This window comes from Drosophila takahashii, chromosome 2R (assembly GCF_030179915.1).
Source record: "Drosophila takahashii strain IR98-3 E-12201 chromosome 2R, DtakHiC1v2, whole genome shotgun sequence".
In the NCBI taxonomy this organism is placed as follows: domain Eukaryota; kingdom Metazoa; phylum Arthropoda; class Insecta; order Diptera; family Drosophilidae; genus Drosophila; species Drosophila takahashii.
The window spans coordinates 10,697,329-10,719,069 of record NC_091679.1 but is presented as its reverse complement, the minus strand read 5'-3'; the positions used below and the strand labels follow the sequence as shown (position 1 = coordinate 10,719,069).

At 39.0% G+C, this 21,741-nt stretch overlaps 1 protein-coding gene across 1 annotated transcript in view; it reads left to right on the top strand.

The window, feature by feature from the left end:
* LOC138912734 (transcriptional regulator ATRX homolog) overlaps positions 1–21,741 on the top strand; it is a 1,213,613-nt gene that overhangs the window by 183,298 nt on the left and 1,008,574 nt on the right. Inside the window, exon 5 of the mRNA XM_070213992.1 lies at positions 10,727–10,896. Coding sequence (XP_070070093.1) covers positions 10,727–10,896 — 170 coding nt within the window. The remainder of the gene's footprint in view (positions 1–10,726; positions 10,897–21,741) is intronic.

Genomic DNA, 21,741 nt, shown 5'->3' with positions numbered 1-21,741 from the left:
GAAATAATATGGTCTGTATTGTAAATGTCGCTTTCGAAATTGTTGTAGGGTGTACTGCGAAAAAGGGTACGTGTGGGGAAAATTCCTCTGGAAAATATCATATTTTCATCAGGTTTCTCCAAACAAGCGGAAGGGATAAAACCTCATTCACCCCTTACTTTTCTTCCATCTATGGTTTCAAAATACACGGGGGTGACACAAAAAGTAAGGGGGAAATGAGGTCTCTATCTGGATCTCTGGCAGTAGAATGCAGAAGAAAATCCACTGCTTTTTCAACTTACCGCATTATAGATTTTCCACACGTACTCAGTTATGGTTTTCCTCTACTCGCAATGTCTGCTTTTCCGCACCCTCTCAGTTTTGCTTTTCCACTCCTTGGAATATATGTTTTTCCAGACGCTCGCAGTTTTGGTTTTGCACTGCTTTGCAGTATCTGATTTTCCACAATAAAAATCTTTTTTATTGTAATATTTGTTTGTGTATTTATTAATAATATTTACAATCGAAGCATTGGAACTAAAAATTTTTAATGTCTGAAGCATTCCCGGTTTTTGCTTGGCCGAATGCAGTTCTTTGGTATGGATACTTGTCTGTCTTGTCCTGTCTGTCTTCTGAAAATATCAAAAATAATTAAGATATGAATGTAAGACCAGGAATAATAATAAGAGTAATTACTATTATTACGTCTCCGCACAAAATTAAAGGAACTCTCCAGAAATTATGCCTGGTTTGCCATGGCCGATCATTTACCCTCTGTTCAGCTGTTTTATGTCGGGTATCTATATCAAAAACTATGAGAAGAAAAAATAAAATATGACAATCGCAGTAAAGATTAAAAACATTTCAAGTGTTACAGAAATGCAGAATTTGTGTTGAAGATAGCATCTGAAGGCTTATATTTATTAATGGCGAAAATATCTATGGTACTTACCTCTGTAACGCTGAAATAAAGATTATTAAACGACAACGTTCATTTTATCACCCACCTTTTTTTGTTTTTTAGATTAAAATTAACTATTTTCACTTTTTGCATGGAATTAAACTTATGTGATCATATATTTGATAATACCAACATTCGGAAGAAAGATAATAATTGGTCATAATTACGTTGTAATTTAAGGTCATTGTTGGGCCACTATTGAATTTCGAGATAAACATGAATGTAATTTTGAAGTATTGATCTTTCTTGAAGTGTATTGATCTAATTTGTTAACCTGAGCTGCGCTCTCAGTGGTAAAGCTTTAGTTCACGCTCTCATGTAATTCACCACACTGGCCACGAAGGCTATTATACGACGTTAGAATAAAGAGTTCAATTTTGGTACTGCGTCAAGACGGTTGTATTTGCTTCACTAACTTAACTATCCCCCCGACTCCCTAGAGTCTCATGTGGGTCAGGAAAACGCTCCTGCTCCATCAAACATTTTGGCGCCCAACGTGGGGGTGGATAGTTAATTTAAAAAATTAAAAATCCTTAGTGTTCAAATCAACCCGATCGCCCAAAGTTAATTCCGTTACGTTACGTTATGTTACGTTACGAATCGCGCTACTTCATAAGTGACACGCTGTTCGCCGTTCACCTTACGACACACGCACACTTGGACCAACAAATTTTTTTTCCATTTTTTGAAAAAAGTGCCAAAAAGTAAGTGTAAATTTTCATATTTCTGTTTTTTGGTGGAAAAAAACTGATATTATTCTATCGTATTCTATCCAACCAGAACATACATCATTCGCATGCATTCATTCTGATTCAGAATCTAAAATAAAATCTTGCCCATATTTTGCCCAAAGACCTTCTATTTAGAAACGAGTGAAATAAGCCGTGCTGCATTTTTCGAGGTTTGGTCGAAAAACATAAAAACCACTCCGCGAGACGCTCTTGTAAAGCACGCAGTGATGGTGTTTGGCAATGACATTGACCACTCCAAATTGAAATTACACTGTCTTTTGAGTTTCAAAACCGATTTGAGAAATCTAGGAGAGATAAAGCCAGGTTTTTTGCTCATAATGCAAGTGGCCTTCAGGTCACATTAAATGGCGAAGACTGTCGCATTGATGTCATTGCTTCCACTTCAAGTACAAGAGGGAGGTCACAAAAAGTCTTTTCTGAGTGTTTTCCTAAAACACAAAAAAGGAAAAGCCAAGAATTGTTGCCTACGATAGATGAGAATCAATTGCTATCAGCTGCAGAGCAGGCTTTGCAGGCAGAAGGAAAACGGGATTCAGCTAACTTAATTAATGAATTACCAAATGCTCCCCCGTCCACGGGGACTATAATTAAGAAAGCTAAATTATCTTCTAATAGCACTGCAAAACACCTTTCAGCAGATCAAGCACTTGCCCTTCTGTAGAAATAGAAGTACAATACCACAAAAATTGTCTGTCCAAAATTATATCCATGTTCTGATCCCGTTAAGGAGCCAAAAATGTTATGCTATCCTATTGGTATAAAAGTAAGAGAATCCTATGCTGAAATAAGTTTACAATCCCTTATTGATCATACCGTAAAACGGATGGTAAGTGCTCAAAAAGACATTTTTGAGTCACTGTCTCCACTAGACGATGTACACATGAAGTTTGAATTGTTACCATTTAATAAAAAAAAATCTTAAAAATATAAACCAAAGTTTTTTTGTTTTTGTTATCAATTATCTTTAATATAAAACCTTATTTGCAGCTGCTCAGCTTATAACATCGAAGTTACAGCTAAAAACATGAGCATATAACCAAAATTCAACATTTTTCAAAAAAAAGAAAAAAAAAGCGGTCTCCAAAAATTAAAAACAAAATTTTTGAAGTTGGCGAAAATTATAACAAAAAATAAAAAAATAGTTAAAAATGTCGAACATTTTTTTAAATATTTTTTTTGGGGTTTTTATCTTAAAAAAAACAGTTTTTTTTTCAATTTTTAACGCCCCCAAAAGTGCCACACCCATTTTTTTATGTCCAACATAATCGTTGGGCTTACTAGAATATTCACTCAAAATTTGAAGCCGATATCTTTAAAAATACGACTCCTACTGATTTAAGTCCCCCTAGATTGGCAAAATCTTACACTGTGCAACGGTAAGGTTACGTCATCGGTGCCAACGCCGCCAGAGCGCTCACGACAATCGCGGAGTCTCCTTTGGTCTCATTCCGCCGTCACTGCAGTGCTTTCGGTTTTAACCTGCAAGTCCACTGTACACGCATACAGTCACCACGAGTGCCAATAGCAGTCACCGCGCAACGCACCAACCTGGAACTGGTTCATTACGGAAACAGAGCGTTGCCAGACATTCGACTACATAAGTTGGCAGCATACGTTTATAACCACACACCAGAAGCTCTAATTTATAACTACATACACTTTACAAGGACTGATTGCAAGTGATCCACACACCGCTGGACGTATTAAAACAGAAGCGATCCAACATACGAATGAGCATTTCCCGCACTGGAACAGCAGTCGCCAAGACGGAAAAGGTTGAGAAGCCAAATGCCGCGCTGACGCCAGCCGAACTCACGTGTCGGCAAGCTATTTTGGAGGCATATTTCAAAATCGAGGCACTCGACTCAACAGAGGAACAGCTAAACTACCGGGCCGAGCTGGAAGATATGTTCATCGCTATAAAGGTCACCATAAAGGATCAGCTTGGAGACGGCGTGCACAGCGGGAAGCGCTATCGTCGATCGAGAAGTTTAATCACCTCATAAACTGTCTCAGAGGCGCCGGCTTAGAAACCATCAAGGCGTTTCAAGTCACTCCAGAGAATTACACCAAGGCCTTACTACGCCTAAAGAGCAGGTCGATAACCGCACCATCGTATTCCTGGACAACATAGCGTCACTCTTCAAATTGCCAACTGTGACCACTGAAAATAGTGTACAGTTGCGCAGCCTGGTTGACAACGCATCAGCGTTGTTCAACTCGATGCGATCTTTAGGATCCGAAGCGCAGATAGCTCAAGCGATGTTAATTACTATTGTCATGGAAAAGGTAGACAAGAGAACTCGACAGCTCTGGAATGAATCTCTCACGTTCGCCACATTACCCTCTTGGAATGCCTGCTTAACATTGATTGAGCGGCACTGTCAACACTTGGAGTCCTCAATACATCACTTCGGCAATACGAATACGGCTCAAAATCCATCTGGCAGAATGCGGCAACCGCAAGCTCTACACATGGGCCACAGCTTTACGTGCTCCACGCAAACGTGTCCTATATGCTCCGGCAGGGATCATCGGATTTTCAGATGTCCGCGACTTCAAAACATGACGCCTGCCCAACGCCTAGAAGCTGTCCGGACAAAATCGCTGTGCACAAACTGCCTAGGAAAGGCTCATCATCCATCAAACTGTCCATCTTCAAATAGGTGCAGAATATGCTCCCGGCTGCATCACACTATGCTTCACTTCGATTCGTCAGGACAGGAATCAAGGAGTCCTCGACGGCCAAGTCCGCCTATCGCGCCACCTCAGCACCATGTCGCTGAGGCCGTCACTCACGCACACGTTGATACCCACCACGACCAAGTCATTCTGGCTACAGCCATAATCCTAGTGCAGGATGCTGTGGACAACTACGTACCAGGACGTGCCCTACTGTACTCGTGCTCCCAAGTTAACTTCATGTCCGAAGACTTCGCTTAACAACTTCGTTTGCCCCGAAGCAAGGGACACATCGACATTCGAAGCATCGGCGATTCTTTCACCCGCATCAAGCATCGCACTTCGACCGTTGTCAAGTCACGATTCGGTGACGCAGAGTTACCCGTCGAATGCTGTATAACCTCGAGAATCGCCTATCAACCTGATGCAGAAATCGACATTTCATCATGGAACCTCCCAGAAAACGCTCCACTGGCTGATGAGAGATTTTATCAGTCTCGCCATATCGACCTACTTCTTGGCACGGAAACGTTCTTCACCGCTTTGTCTATTGGCCAAATTAAGTTGGGCCCCCATCTCCCCATGTTGCAAAAGACGATCTTTGGATGGGTAGTATCAGGGCGCACTGCCAATCAAGGCCATGCCGCCCAAGCCCACAGTTTCCTTTCATCAGAGGATTCAATAAACCTGAACTTGGAGCGCTTATGGCGCATAGAGGAAATTTCTACTACGCCATTAACACTTACTGTGAATCGATCTTCCAAAAATCTGTCTGTCAAGTAGCGGATGGAAGACTGATGGTTCAACTGCCTTTCAAGGATGACCGTAATCTGCTGGGGAGGTCTCTTGAAACAGCACGGCTAAGATTCGCATCGTTGGAACGTCGCTTAAGCCGAAACGCGAATTTGCGAGCCGAATACACAAAATTCATGGATGAATATGAGCGCTTGGGTCACATGGAATTAGTAACCAGTCCACTCCTCAACGAACCCCACTACTACATACCACACCACTGTATGCACGTCAACGAAACTAAGGGTAGTCTTTGACGCCCCGTGCCCGACAAGCACTTACAAGTCCCTAAACGACATTCTTCTAGTTGGACCCACGATTCAACCAGACTTGTTTACACTCTTACTAAGGTTCCGGAGTCATCGTTATGTAATAACTGCTGACGTCGTCAAGATGTACCGGCAGGTATTAATCGACCCAGCGCATCGTAAATTTCAGTACATCCTATGAAGAAGCCACATCGACCAGGAGAATCGCACATACCAGCTGAACACCGTTACCTACGGCACCGCATCAGCGCCGTATCTAGCAATTCGCAGCCTGTCTCACCTCGCCGATCAACATGCAAGTTCACATCAAATTGGAGCTGAAGCCATAAAATCGTGTTTTTATGTGGATGACTTTCTCGGTGGAGCAGATACGTTAGATCAATTGAACCAGATTCGAACCGAAGTCATCGATATCCTCACGGCCGGCAAGATGGAACTGGCAAAATGACACTTCAACCATCAGGATTTCGTCAATGATACAACGGTCAAGGAGCTAAATCTCGACGACTACGCCCCACAAGCACATTGGGACTGAAGTGGGACCAACGAGAAGACGTCTTCAAATTCTCATTCAACTGCAGCACAGCTCCGGAAAGGATCACAAAGCAAACCATCCTCTCAGTGGCGTCATCCCTCTTCGATCCGCTGGGACTTGTCTCGCCAGTTATTATGGTGGCAAAAATCCTTCTACAGGAAATTTGGCTTCTTCAACTACAGTGGGATGAATCAGTCCCAATGACACTCCAACAAGCGTGGCTATAGTTCGTGTCGTCGCTACAGCATTTGGACTCTCTGCTCATCCCTCGTTTCTGCCTGCAGCCCCATTCAGATGAACTACAACTTCATGGCTTCACCGATGCTTCAATAAGGGGGTATGGATGTTGCATTTACGCAAGAACAAGGCTTGCCGATGGCCACGTGGAAGTTCATCTAATCGCCTCAAAGTCGCGTGTGGCACCAACTGAGAAGAAGATGCTGCCGAAGAAGAAGACAACTAGATGAGGGCAGCGTTTCTAAAACACACGCCCGATACTTTTCTGTGGACAGATTCACAGCTAGTGTTGCATTGGATTCGACAACATTCTGCGACACTTTCTACGTTTGTCGGCAACCGGATATCCGACATCCAAGAATTCACGCCAGACTGTCATTGGAGGTTCGTTCCGACACGGCATAACCCAGCTGACATGATCTCCAGAGGATGCAACCTCGCAGAACTCACCAACTCAACATGGTTCCACGGACCTACATTTCTATCAAATCTGCCGACATTATGGCCACCGAACGTACACGGCAATCTGGACATGGACGTCGTATCGTGAGAAAAACGCAAATCAGCATTCCTTGCATCAACACCGCCTTCCAGAAATAGTGTCATGGAAGCCCTGCACAACAAGGAATCACACCAGTCTGGCCTAAGACTGGTAGCATGGATGCTTCGATTTTGCGACAGATGTCGGAAGAAAAAACCCTTTACTACGGGGTCACTTTCCCCTCTGGAACTGCGAAGGGCCATGCTTTGCGTCGCATGGAACCTACAACAGCGTTATTTCATCGAGGAAATAACTCTTTTGCAAAGGGGCGCGCCGGTTCGTAGCCATCTTAAATTCTTATCGCCCTTCTTGCAGATCACAGATGGATTCAACCTACTTCTCGTCGGAGGACGATTGGAACTCGCATCGATCCCAGACACTCACAAGCATCCCATATTGCTTCCCGCTAAGGATGTTGCTGTCGTCAACTACGTACGTCATCTACACCTGCGGAACTACCATGCTGGTCCAAAGGTCCTGGTGGGACTAATGCGGCTGGAGTTTTGGGTCGTGAATGCCCGAGATGTCGCTCGTCGTGTTGTACGCAACTGTGTCCACTGTGTGCGCTACAGGCCTAAGTTGCTGCAACAACTTATGGGCAACCTCCCAGTCGAGAGACTTACCCTGTCAAGACCATTTGCTCGGTGTGGGATAGACTTTTGCGGGCCTGTTCATACCTATCTACGCGTTCGAGGAAAGGTGCCCGTTAAAAGCTACATCGCAATATTTGTGTGCTTCGCCACGAAGGCAGCGCACATCGAAATCGTCGGAGAACTATCAACTGATTCGTTCTTGGGTGCTCTGAAGCGGATGATCGCCAGACGTGGGCTGTCTTCAGACATTTTTTGCGACAATGCGACGAATTTTGTAGGCGCGAGCAACAAGTTGCAAGACCTGAAGGACTTTTTCTTCAGCACCAAGAACCAGCAAGACATTACATCGTAGGGGAGAGTGGGGGAATTTCGTCAGCATTTTTTCAAAGCTATTTTTTGTCCATCTTGAGACACGTTATCATATTTCTATTTTTATTGTTGAATGCGGTTAGCACCAAGCTTTAAAATGTGACATTCCCCTATTTTTTTAATTAGCTTGGTGATTTATAAAAAAATAAAATGTAAAACCAATATACTGGGGCAATCTCACCACACAGGGGGGTAAAATCACCACACAACTGGGGAAATTTCGTCACCTGAAAAATGTAGGGAGTTTAACGCCTGAAAATATGCTACACTGATCAAGCGTACCATTTTTGTTGACGTCCTATATTTGTTGCTGCTGCTGGTAGTCTGTTCGTTAGCCAGCTCGTCAAATATAAAAATATGTATTTAAAATAGGTGCGAAATTACCCTTAGCGTAGGGTGGCGAAATTTCCCCAGACCGTACTTTTTTAGAAATAATTATTTTTCTTGCGAAATTAGGCGCGAAGTTAAAAATCACTGACGTAGAAATGCACATTATAGCACTGTGTATTATATAAAAAATCGTGTATCTTATTCCTTTTGAATTGTGGCATACAGAAAAAATTTCGTCGAGAACTAAATGTAGCTTTTGAACTGTTAAAACACATTTAATATTATAGCTTAATTATCTTGGCCTTCTGTGCAAAACAAGTGCATTGGTTGTGTCTGGCCGTCTTGAAGGACTAAAACAAAAAAATTATATATTTTTACGACTTATGGATTCCGAGATATTGCAGGTGACGAAATTGCCCCTGTGACGAAATTCCCCCACTCTCCCCTACTGTACAAACGAATTTGTAACGTTCCATTTTATACCTCCTAGGGCTCCACACTTCGGCGGCCTCTGGGAGGCTGCTGTTAAAAGCGCCAAGAATCTCTTGTGCCGCACGCTCAAGGATGCACGACTAACCTTCGAGGAGCTCTCAACTGTCGCTGCTGAGACTGAGGCAATCCTAAATTCTCGCCCGCTCTCTCCACACTCATCAGATCCTAGCGATTTGGCCGTCTTAACGCCTGGTCATTTCTTAACCGGGAACTCCCTTCGAGCACTCCCAGACTGGCCTGTCAAGGATGATCAGCTCAACTGCTCTCAACGATGGAATCGTGTCAGCGCCATCAAGCAACACATCTGGAGGCGCTGGTCTACGGAGTATCTTCACGAACTTCAGGCCAAATCAAACTGGTCGACTGGATCTTCGAATATTGCAGTCAATATTGCAATTGATCTTTCTTGAAGTGTATTGATCTAATTTGTTAACCTGAGCTGCGCTTTCAGTGGTAAAGCTTTAGTTCACGCTCTCAAGTAATTCACCACACTAGCCACGAAGGCTATTATACGACGTAAGAATAAAGAGTTCAATTTTGGTACTGCGACAAGACGGTTGTATTTGCTTCACTAACTTAACTATCCCCCCGACTCCCAAGAGTCTCATGTGGGTCAGGAAAACGCTCCTGCTCCATCAAACAGTCATACTTTGCCCGCAAATTAATATTTCGTTTAAATAATATTTTTTAGGGACCGTAATCATGAAAGGTTACGTATAATATTGGTATATTAGGCATTTTTCGCCAATTCGATTTCATGTTAAGTGTTATCAATACTAACAACACGAATTTTAATTTTATAACAACACTTAAAAATGGCTTAGGTCACGATCAGACAATCAAATTATTTTATTTTATAGAAAATGTTTCAATTTTCAATTTTATTTGTTTATATCCTAACACTACAAGTAAAAACTTATATTTATTGCGCTAGTCACATCGGATTAAGTAACAAGTAGAATTTAATTTAAAAGTAATACTTAAAATCTAACAAAGTTGGGTTGATAATTTGATTATAAGTTTGCAACTAATTTTGATCTAGCATCAATTCTTTGATTTTCGATTTAAATTGAGACGCGGTTCTAATGGTTTTGATAGCATGTGGGAGATAGTTCCTTAGGCGAATTGCATTGATTAAGAATTGTATAAGGTTTTATATCGAGGGATAATAAAATTTTGTGTTCTTTGCGATTGAGCTGGAAGAAGTTTCTGAAACAAGTAAGACGGTTCACGGGTGCACACAATCTTATGAATAAAAGTTAATGTTTTGAGGTCAATCCACTGACTAAGGCTAAGGTCAAGAACATTATTGACTAGGTGGGAAGTGTGGTCAGTGCGACGAAGATTAAACACGTAACGGACGATCGAATTACAAGCAACAGTTAATTTTTGTTTAAAAATGTAATAAACAATAATAGTTTTCTATGTAAGTTAATGGCAATCCTTGATTAATGTGATGAAATATTTTAATCGTCTTACCATGGGTTTACTCTATAATTTTGTTGAATCCCATTATCATTTTTTTTTTATTATTATTTATTCAATATTTATGTATATTTTAGAAAATCCTGGTTGTGGCTTTGAAATAAAATTGACACAGAATCTGATTCAAAAGCCGTCTGGAACGGCAAGTTTTGTTAATTTATTTTAGTAAACATTTTTAATATTTTTGTTTTATTATTTTTTAATAATACTAAAAATCAAAGATAAATCTGAAAATAAGAGTTTTGATTTTGGTGTAAATCATAGGATTTTAGAATTAAAGACATTTAGTTTTGGTGTAAATCGTAGGGTTTTAGAATATTATAAGTTTGTGATTTTTTGTTAAAAAAGTACACTAAAACCAAATTCCAATTTCTCCAAATCTTTAAAAATGTGGGTGCTAGACTTAGGGGCTGAATTAAATATACACATTTTTGTATGCAGATAGTTCATACATTTCATTAGTATTGTCCTAAAATTGTATTGATGTCAAACTACGAGGGACTCGGATATTCCGTTCTCTTTTTTATGTGGTATATATTTGGAAATTTACTAACAGAATTAGCTAATACAAGCTTTTATGACCTACTCAATTTAAACAAAAATGACTTTTTCTAAAAATATTGAAATATTTATATATTGAAATTTTTATTTTCAAGTAAAGGCGTCCGAATAAATGTAATTGTAATACTTAAAATTATTTTTATTTTAGTTGATTGCTTTACTACATACCGTAATATCTTACAAGGACTTAAATACTTCAAAAATTTTGATACTTTGTCCAAAAAGCACAGTCATGAATTGGGCTGAGGAATTTCAACAGTGGCTATGTGCAATAAGAAATTGTAATCGTATAAAGGTTTTCTTATTTCCGGATTCATGGTAAGTAAATGTCTTCATTTATAAATAAATTTAATTTATAGATAAATTCATATGGAACCGCTGTCCAACGAGGATATTATATTTGCTGTTGTGGGGACTGTCCCCTATGAAAACAGTAACACAATTTTGTCCATTCTGTTTTAAAATGCTTTTTTTTTAACATCACTGGCAACTTTTGATTTAACTTCAGTAACATGAAGCATTAAAAAAATAATAACAAGTGAAAATGACCATCCATGTCGATGTTGTAAGCCGTAAGGGAGTGTAGGGTAAGGTGATGAACGATTCGTTTTTTGAATACAACTTTTCCAAAAAGCAATATTTTTTAAAAGTGTAAAAGCAGAAAGTTGCTTACATCTACATCTACATTTACTAGGTAAAAGTACGATTTAAAATTCCAACGCAGCTAAGTCCTACAGCGTTTGGCGTGAACCATTCTTTTTTTGCACTTTCAAAAGTTGTAGGGTAAGGTGACGAACGATTCGTTTTTTAATGTAACTTCCCCAAAAATAAATATTTTTTAAAAGTGTAAAAGCAGAACGTTGCTTACATCTACTGAGCATATTTTTGTAAAAGTACGATTCGAAATTCCAATGTAGCAATATCCCACAGAGTTTGGCGTCAACCATCCTTTTTACAGAATATTTAATTTACGGAAAAGGTTTTTTGCATACGGAAAACAAAGAAGTAATAAGATAATGGCCAAATTTACTGAAAAACAAGAGAGAACGCTATAGTCGGGTTGGTGTCCCGACTATCTAATACCCGTCACTCAGCTAAAGGTGCGAGGGAGATAGATATATAAATTTTGATTGCGTATAACTTTTTAATGAATGGTCCGATTTGAAAAATGTCTTCTACATTTCTACAAAATTGCATTTATACTTCTCGGAAATCTTTAAAGATGTGGGCGCAGGACCCATTTTAAAATCGTTAGTGGGCCATCTTGCGCTGCGTAGGAAGCCAAAGAATATGTGTGGGAAATCTCAACTTTCTTGCTTTTGTAGTTTCTGAGATCTAAGCGTTCATACAGACGGACAGACGGACAGAGGGAGAGACGGACAGACGGACACGGCTAGATCGACTCGGCTAGTGCCCCTGATCAAGAATATATATACTTTATGGGGTCGGAAACGCTTCCTTCTAGCTGTTACATACTTTTGCACGAACCTAAAATACCCTTTTACTCTACGAGTAACGGGTATAATAAATTGGTTAAAGTGCAATTTTTTTTTAAATTAAATTTAACTGACGGCACATATAATAACAATACAAAACAACAATAAAACTGAAGCATTCAATGTTATATGGTAATATTAGTGTTTTTATACCCGTTACTCGTAGAGTAAAAGGGTATACTAGATTCGTGCAAAAGTATGTAACAGCTACAAGGAAGCGTTTCCGACCCCATAAAGTATATATATTCTTGATCAGGGTCACAAGCCGAGTCGATATAGCCATGTCCGTCTGTCCGTCTGTCCGTCTGTCTGTCCGTCTGTCTGTCTGTATGAACGCTGAGATCTCAGCAACTACAAAAGCTAGAAGGTTGAGATTTCCCACACATATTCTTTGGCTTCCTACGCAGCGCAAGTTTATTTTAGCCGAGCGCCACTCCCCCTCTAACGCCCACAATCGCCCACTAACGATTTTATAATGGGTCCTGCGCCCACATCTTTAAAGATTTCCGAAAAGTATAAATGCAATTTTGTTGTGTATATTTATACCTATCGAAATGTAGAAGACATTTTTCAAATCGGACCATTCATTAAAAAGTTCTACGCAATCAAAATTTATATATCTATCTCCCTCGCACTCCCTTTTGCTAAGTTACGATTATAGTCGGGACACCAACCCGAGTACAGCGTTCGCTTTAGCTGAGTGACGGGTATTAAATAGTCGGGACACCAACCCGACTATAGCGTTCTCTCTTGTTTTAAATAAAATCAACGATCACCATTCAAATTCTTGAATAAAAAAAGTTCTTCACCATACCCTACAAAAAATTCGTCACAATACCCTACAAGGTACACTTGGAGCAAAAACGTTGTCACTCTCAAATGGGCAAACCAAAAAAATTGTCAATTACCAAACACTTTTGATTAAGATCCCATTTATACAAGCATATATTTATCTGATTTTCTTTTCCACCCATCTTCGCTCTGGCACTACTGAAACACAAATAAATTGAATAAGTTTGCTAGTTTGCGCACCACCTTTTTAGAAAAAACAAGAGAGAACGCTATAGTCGAGTGCCTCGACTATTAGATACCCGTTACTCAGCTAAACAACTTAATAGAAATGTGCCTTCTTATATGTTTTTCGCCGCTCGATTTTTACCCAGGGATCTCTTTCTAGAAGAGGCTTTCTAGAACTTTCAATTCTGCCTAGCACATCTTCCGTCTCTCTCTAGCGCAGGTAGATACACTTGTGAAAAACGTATACGAGCAAAAAGAGACAAAATGCGCGCCCCATTTCAAATAATTTAAAATTTGCATTAACATAATGTGAATTAGAATGACCACAGAAAAAAACGCAGATTTTTTCCAATGCCATTTCCTAGATGGCGCTAGTGTATATTGTATTGCGCCATCTACCGCCAGATATTGGTACTACTGGTCATGAAAGGCGGAAATGTAGGCGCTGGCCAGGCTTAAGCGTTTATTGGGTTTGTGGGCGTTAGAGTGGGCGTGGCAATTTTTTACTTGGCCAATCGATAGGTATTGACGAAGCGAATACATATCAGTTACTATATTCATAATAGCTTCAAAACTGTGGGCGTTAAAGGGGGCTTGTGGGCGTTAGAGGGGGCGTGGCACCTTTTTGAAACAAACTTGCGCTGCGTAGGAGCTCCTAGAATATTCATGCAAAATGCCAATCTTCTAGCTTTTATAGTTTCCGAGATCTCAGCGTTCATGCAGACAGACAGACAGACAGACAGACGGACAGACAGACGGACAGACGGACATGGCTAGATCGACTCGGCTAGTGATCCTGATCAAGAATATATATACTTTATGGGGTCGGAAACGCTTCCTTCTAGCTGTTACATACTTTTGCACGAATACAATATACCCTTTTACTCTACGAGTAACGGGTATAATTATACTATTATATTATATACCCTTGCAGGTATGCCTAGTAGGGAAAAGTCAGGTCCAGAATTTATTAGATGATTACATTCAGAACGGTATTGTTCGAGTAAGCGAGTCCGAGTATGCGTCACCATTAGTTTTAGTTAAGAAAAAGTCTGGAGAATTAAGAATATGCGTAGATTACAGAACATTAAATAAGAACATGTTGAAAGATAATTACTCCTCCCCCCCCTCTTATAGACGCCTTTATTGATAAACTTTCCGAAAAAATTATTTTTACCAAGTTAGATCTTAACAAGAGAGAACGCTATAGTCGGGTTGTTGTCCCGAGTTTCTAATACCCGTCACTCCGCTAAAGGGATTGCGAGGGAGATGGATATATACCATTTTTTTTGATTGCGTATAACTTTTTATTGAATGGTCCGATTTGAAAAATGTCTTCTACATTTCGATAGGTATAAATATACACAAACAAAATTGCATTTATACTTCTCGGAAATCTTTAAAGATGTGGGCGCAGGACACATTTTAAAATCGTTAGTGGGCGATTGTGGGCGTTAGAGGGGGCGTGGCGCTCGGCTGAAATAAACTTGCGCTGCGTAGGAGGCCCAAGAATATGTGTGGAAAATCTCAATCTAGCTTTTGTAGTTTCCGAGATCTCAGCGTGCATACGGACGGACAGACGAACGGACAGACGGACATGGCTATATCGACTCGGCTTTTGATAGCAACGAAAGATAGTAAGAGTCACATAGAAATATTAACGGATGTATTTAAGCGATTGGTAGATAACAAGTTAGAACTTAGATTAGACAAGTGCGAGTTTCTCCAAAGTGAAATAAAATATTTAGGATACATAATATCGAGTGAGGGTATTAAACCCGATTCAAAAGGTATGCAAGCTGTTAAAGATTTCCTATTCCGACAAAAACGCATGAAGTTCAAAGTTTCCTTGGATTGTGCTCCTACTTCAGACGATTCGTTAAAGACTTCTCAACAAAAGCTAAGCCATTATATGATCTTGTAAGAAAGGATAAAAAGTTCAAATTTGGTGCAAAAGAGTTAGAGTGTTGTGAGATGTTAAAAGTACATTTTTTTTTTTAGAATCCCCTATTTTGGCGTTGAAAACACAACAGATCCGACAGAGCTACACTGTAATGCTAGCCCCCTAGGTTTTGGCTCAATTTTAATGCAGAAAAAAATAAGTTTCACCCGGTATTCTATTTTTCAAAACGCACGACAGATGTGGAGGTGAAATACCATAGTTTCGAACTAGAAACGCTCGCAGTGGTTTACGCGTTACAACGTTTTAGGATATATCTTCAGGGAATAGAGTTCAAAATAGTTACAGATAGAAGTGTTTTTCTCTTGCGTTAAATAAAAAGGAACTATGCCCAAGAATAGCTCGGAGGGCGCTTTTTCTTCAAGATTATGACTATACTTTAGAACATAGAGCTGGTAACCGTATGATACATGTCTATGCACTTAGTAGAAACACGCACATACTAACGATTGATTCTAATTTGTTTGAGGAAAACTTAGTTATTTGTCAAAGTAGAGATGAAAAAATAAAAAGTATAGTAGAGCAACTTCAACAGACAGAACTTAAGGATTACGAAATGCGCAACGGAATAGTTTACAGGAAAAAGGATAGGGATTCTCTTTTATTTTATGTGCCAAACGAAATGGAAAGTCATGTTATGTTTAGTTATCATGATCAGTTAGGACACGTAGGAATAAATAAAATGGTAGAAGTTATCTCAAAAAGCTACTGGTTCCCCAAAGTTCGTGAAAAATGCAAGCAACACATTAATAATTGTTTGAAATGTATCGCCTATTCTGATAAGTCTGGAAAAGATGAAGGTTTTCTACATAATATGCCCAAAGTAAGCATTGCCTTTGACGTTATACACATAGACCACTATTGTCCGGTAGATAAGAGTAGATAAACATGTTTTAGTAATTATAGACGCATTCACAAAGTTCGTAAGACTTTATCCGGCTAAAACCACAAAGTCTAGAGAAGCTATATTAGCATTAAAGAACTATTTCAGGTCATACAGTAGGCCAAGATGTGTGATTTCAGACCGAGGGACATGCTTCACGTCCAATGAATTTCATGACTTTTTAGAGGAGAACGATGTGAAACACATAAAGATAGCGAACGGATCCCCGCAGACAAATGGGCAAGTCGAAAGGGTGAATAGAAGCATAGGCCCCATGATCGCTAAGTTGACTGAACCAAACAAAGGATTCTTTTCAGATACAGTTTTAGAAACAGTTGAACACGCACATAATAATACGATGCAAAGTAGAGCTGACAAAAGATCGACTGAAGTCGACTACAAGTCGATAGTATGCTTTGCGATTGTTCAGTCGATTTTCAGTCGACTACTATCGACCTTTTTTTTTAATCAAGTACCGTTTGTAGCTCATTTCTATAGTTTAACTCTAATATTTCTTTATAAAATCAAAAGAATCTTTTGAAATTATTTTCATTTAAAATGGAGAAGTTTTTAGCTGTTTCCAAAGAAAATGGTAAGTATAACTAAATTATTTAATCAGCATAATCTATTAATTTGGTTACGAGTAGACTCTCAAGAAAAAGGGAAACCGAGAGCTTCCGATGTATGGAAGAGGTTCCAAAAAATCGACAAGACGACCGCAAAATGTCTTTTGTGCAACAAGCAATATAAGACCAGCAACAACACCTCAAACCTAAGGGATCATCTCAGAAGGAAGCATGCTTACTGCGAAGATCAGTCTTTGCTTGAGCCGGAAATAAGCGAGAGTACTACACCCTCGTACTATGAGCAGGACTCTCCCCGGAAGATTGAAATTGACAACGCTGTGATGAACTTAATTGTATCAGACATGCAACCTTTTCGGATTGTAGAAGAAACCGGATTTAAAAAATTGGTGAGCATTTTGGACCCGAAATACAAATTGCCTAGCAGAACCGCCTTGCAAAACGTGTGTCTAATGACGTCATACGAAAAATGCAAGGAACGTCTTCAAAATCTTCTCAAATGTGTAAATTACTGCTCAATAACGTCAGACGGTTGGACATCAAGGGCCAATGTTAATTATTTAACCGTTACTTGCCATTTTATATTAAAGGACAAGCTAAGATCAGCGGTTTTATCCACTTGCCCATTGATTAATGACACCAATCATTCGGGTCAAAATATTGCAGATTCAATTAACAAGGTACTTGATGAGTGGAACATTCGGGAGAAGGTTGTAGCCGTTGTTACTGATAACGCTCAGAGCATGAAAAAGGCTTGTACGATTTTGCAGAAATTCAATTTGCCATGTTTTGCTCATACCCTAAACTTAGTTATGCAAGACGTTTTAAAGCATTATTCCCTGAAGGACATTATTATTAAATGCAAAAAATTGGTTGGTTTTTTTAAAAGTAGCTCAATTGCGTATGCTAAATTCCGATCCGCGCAGCTTAGAAACCCTCCCCTGTCTTTAATCCAGGAAGTAGCAACGCGGTGGAATAGCGCATACAAAATGATAAATAGAATTTTACTAACGAAAGATTCTATTTCAACGGTTCTTCTAAGTACCCGGAAATCACCGGAACCGCTTAACGCTGAGGAAATTGAGTTTTTGGAAGACATTGAAGATTTATTTAGCCAAGTGGACGATGCCACGAAAAAAATATCTGCTAACGATTCTGTGACAATTTCGTTAATATTGCCTTTAACGTGTGGTCTTCTGAAAAATATAATGGAGTCTTGTCAAAATATGAAAACAGTGGAGGGCACTTTTATTGGAGAATATTTGCTGGAGCGTCTTGTTAACCGATTAAAATCATATGAGGGAATGCCATTATTAAAAAAAGCTACTCTTTTAGATCCGCGCTTTAAAAAAGAAGGCTTCAAATCCTTATCGATCGCTTATGAAGCAGCAGCAGAGCTTAAGCGTGAAGTGGAACTAATCGAAAAAGGAACGCTTGAGGTATCTTCTAGCAATTTGTCATCGCCTCAGTCACCATCTCTCTTAGGAAGACGTGATATATTTGGATTCCTTAAAAGTGCAGTACAGAACAATATTTCAGGCAAATAAATATTTCTACAGCGAAGAATCCAATACAATATTGGGAGGTAATATCTGCCCATATTTTTGTATTAATAATTTATATTGTGAGTTTGCTCTTTTTGTAGATGTCGGAGTCAAAATATAAAACTTTGAAATGCTGCGCTAAGAAATATTTACATATCCCAGCAACCTCAACTGAATCTGAGCGAATGTTCAGCAAAGCGGGTTACATTGCTTCAGATCGAAGATCTGCTCTAAAGCCCAGAAATATTAACATGTTACTTTTTTTAAACAAGAACCAATGGGTCCTTAGTAATTAAAAATTTGACTTTTATGTATATTTAAATTTACATACAGACTGATTAAAAAAAAACAAACAATACTATTTAAGGCTTTATTTATTATTTACTTGGAATAGAATTGATAAACACTTTTCTTCTAATGTCAAATAACGACTAGTCGATAATATCGAAACAGTCGACTGAAATGCTGTCAAACAGTCGACTGACTACACTATCGATAGTTTGGCAGCTCTACCCTTTAGCACGGACCTTGCTTAGTTTAGCCGAGTCTTTTATACCTTCTAGCGATTCGCAGTAAGTCCTCCAAGAGTCTTTCTTGGCTGCGTATATCGCTTTTTTGTATGCTTTTTGTGCTTCTTTGTATGGCTCCCATTCCTTGGTAGCATATCTAGAGTTATAGGCAGGGACCGTAATCATTATGAGTGAAAAAATAAAAATCTCCATTTAATGATTATTTTGTAAGCGAAAAAAATATCGCTCAGAAATAATAATGGTCTATTTATTAATGATCTTCCTCAAATTATCGTGGCCTCCAAAGTTCTTATGTATGCGGATGATGTCAAGTTGTGTATGCATATGACATCGCCTGGTTCCCACATGCAGCTCCAGCTTGACTTAAATAACCTTCAATCCTGGTGCCAAGTCAATAAGCTACTGCTTAATCCAGATAAATGTAAATCCATGACATTTTTTCGTTCCAATCCAGCTGTGCGTACATACTCCATTGGCCAATCAGCGCTAGAACGCATTGAAACTGTCCTAGATCTTGGAGTCCTATTTGACCATAAGATATGCTTCAATCGCCATGTCAGCACTATCTCCAATAAAGCTAAGGCCTTATTAGCTTTCATCAAACGCTGGTCCAAGGAATTCGATGATCCGTATATCACAAAGCTCCTGTATGTTTCCTGAGTTCGTCCAACGCTGGAATACTGCTCATGCGGATGGTTTCCACAGTATGAGCACTATCAAGACATGATTGAGTCCGTTCAGAAGCAGTTTCTCCTATTTGCCTTACGTGGTTTGAACTGGGACTCTGGAAGCCGACTACCTTCCTACAAAGACAGGCTGCGACTTTTGAATCTGCCAACTTTAAAGCATCGTCGAATATGTACTGGCGTGATCTTCCTTCACAAGCTCCTTACTGGAGGTGTGGACTCACTTCACCTGATAACGTCCATAAATTGGAACGTTCCTTCTAGACCAACTCGTCGATTTCGGCCATTAGCACTGGAAATCGCCAGGTCAAACTACTCCCGTTTTGACCCATTCCGAGTTTTATGCGACAACTATAATGAATTGTACCACTTATTATCCTATGAGTGTTCCTACGATGTAAATTCAACCAGAGTCAATGCGTTCCTGTCTTCCGCAAATAATCAATCATATTGAAAATTTCTTGTATATTTTTTAAGTCCAATGAGCTGTTCATAGCTTTATATATTAAATAAATAAATAAATGTAAATCAAAATCGGTAAAGTCAAGTACTCAATAGTAAGCATAGGTCGATTAAAATCACTAATTAACAAAAAAAGGAGGCACGCTCTATAACAATCGCATAATGCAAATTGCATTCAAAAATGCGTACGTTTCGAATACAACAATTAAGTAATTAGTTCTTGTATTTACGTCTGAAAAGTTGGGAAACAGATTGTTTCCAAACAGACAACGAATATAGCTTTCACACACTTTAGAAGTTTTGCGACGAAGCTTTGACGTAAAGTCACACCTATAAGTATGTAATGATTAATTACTTACTCCTAGATGTGGTATAAATAGAAGTTTCGACGCTCAGCTCTCATCCTCTTCTCTGGCTGATGAGGTAGCGTTGACGACCTACCGAAATTTGCAAATCCCAGAAAGTCCGAGGATCACTCCTCACCGAGTGCAGTGTGTTGAAATGCTAAACTGTTGAATTATAAACTCAACTTCTAAAAATGACCTCGAGCCCGCTAAAAACGTACTCAATAGTCATCCAATTTATTTTAAAATGGATTCCCGAGCGATTTGTCTGAATTGCGAACCTATCGGCGCAGATATCAAGACCAAAGAAATTACTTCCAACATTACAGTGATGAAGAATTTGATAAAAGGGTTCGCTTGCGAAAAAGCGATGCTATTGGTTTTGAAAAAAATTGTTTTGCGACTTGAATCTAAAGTTAAGAAGTAAGTGCATTCATTATATTTAACTAATTCCATATAGTAAAAAACCATTATTACAGGGAAACGATAATATAGTCATGGGTTAATTTTCTAATAACTCTCAGATTCTACGCAAGTGACAGTTTTCTTATAACTGTTGGCGATTGTTAAGGAAGTTTCTTTTGCTATAACGACTTTTTCAAAACAATTTATGAAGTACCCGCGTATTGAAGATCTTCAATAGCCAAGTTTCCGAAAGTCATTGGAGCCATAGATTGCACGCATGTAAGAATTCAATCTCCCGGACGCGATTCCGAAGACACCGGTTCTACAAGAATTGTCTCCTGTTCATCGGTATAATTTTTACCGCGAAACTTTTTTTCTTCCGACATTGTTTTTTTATTAGATTAAAATTTTGTTTTTATCATTAGCTGTTAGTATGACTGTTTTATGGTATTTTTCGATAGTTTTTCGATTAATTTTTGACAATTAGTTAACTTTTCTGTTGTGGTAGTTTCAAATTAGTGCTCCTTTATTTTAAATGACGGACGAGAAAACGAAAACCGATTTGCCACCGGGATAAATGTATCCTTCCATTAGCTAAATTTTACTTTGCAATCTACTGCGTTGCAATCGTTTGGAAAGTGTTAAAGTGAAAGCTCCAACAACAGTTTCCATATTTATAAATCTGTTAGCTAGGATTAGTATACAAGCTTATGTATACAAATCGGTTGTGTGTATTAATAACTGTTTAAAATTAAAAAGAAAGGATTGAGTCTATGGCGGCGTTAAGCAAAATGCCGATGGCGCTTTAGAATTCGCGTATAGATTTTATTTCTCTACTTTTGGCGACCAACATTTTTACTCTTGGTCAATATTATTGTTAAACAATACAGATCATATACCGCCAAAGAATTCCCGGTTATATTTTCAGGTTTATGGATTTTTAATCAAGGGTGTTTGGACCTTGTATTATATTCATATTGAATAATTATGTTTTATGAAGTAATTTCTTTTCATAGAATCTATCCTTATACCATGTACTCTATCAAAAGTCTTGTGAAAATTCGCTATACGAATCTCTCATTTTGTAGAGTCCAGCAAACGTACGTTTCTTACCTTAGGCCACACACTTCTGCGAATTCGTTTGTCAATGGTCAACCGTAGATTTGATCAGTCGGGTGAACACACGACGTTTGTGGCGATATATCTTTCGCACATATACGTTCCGGTACCTAATAAGTGACAATTCTCCGTG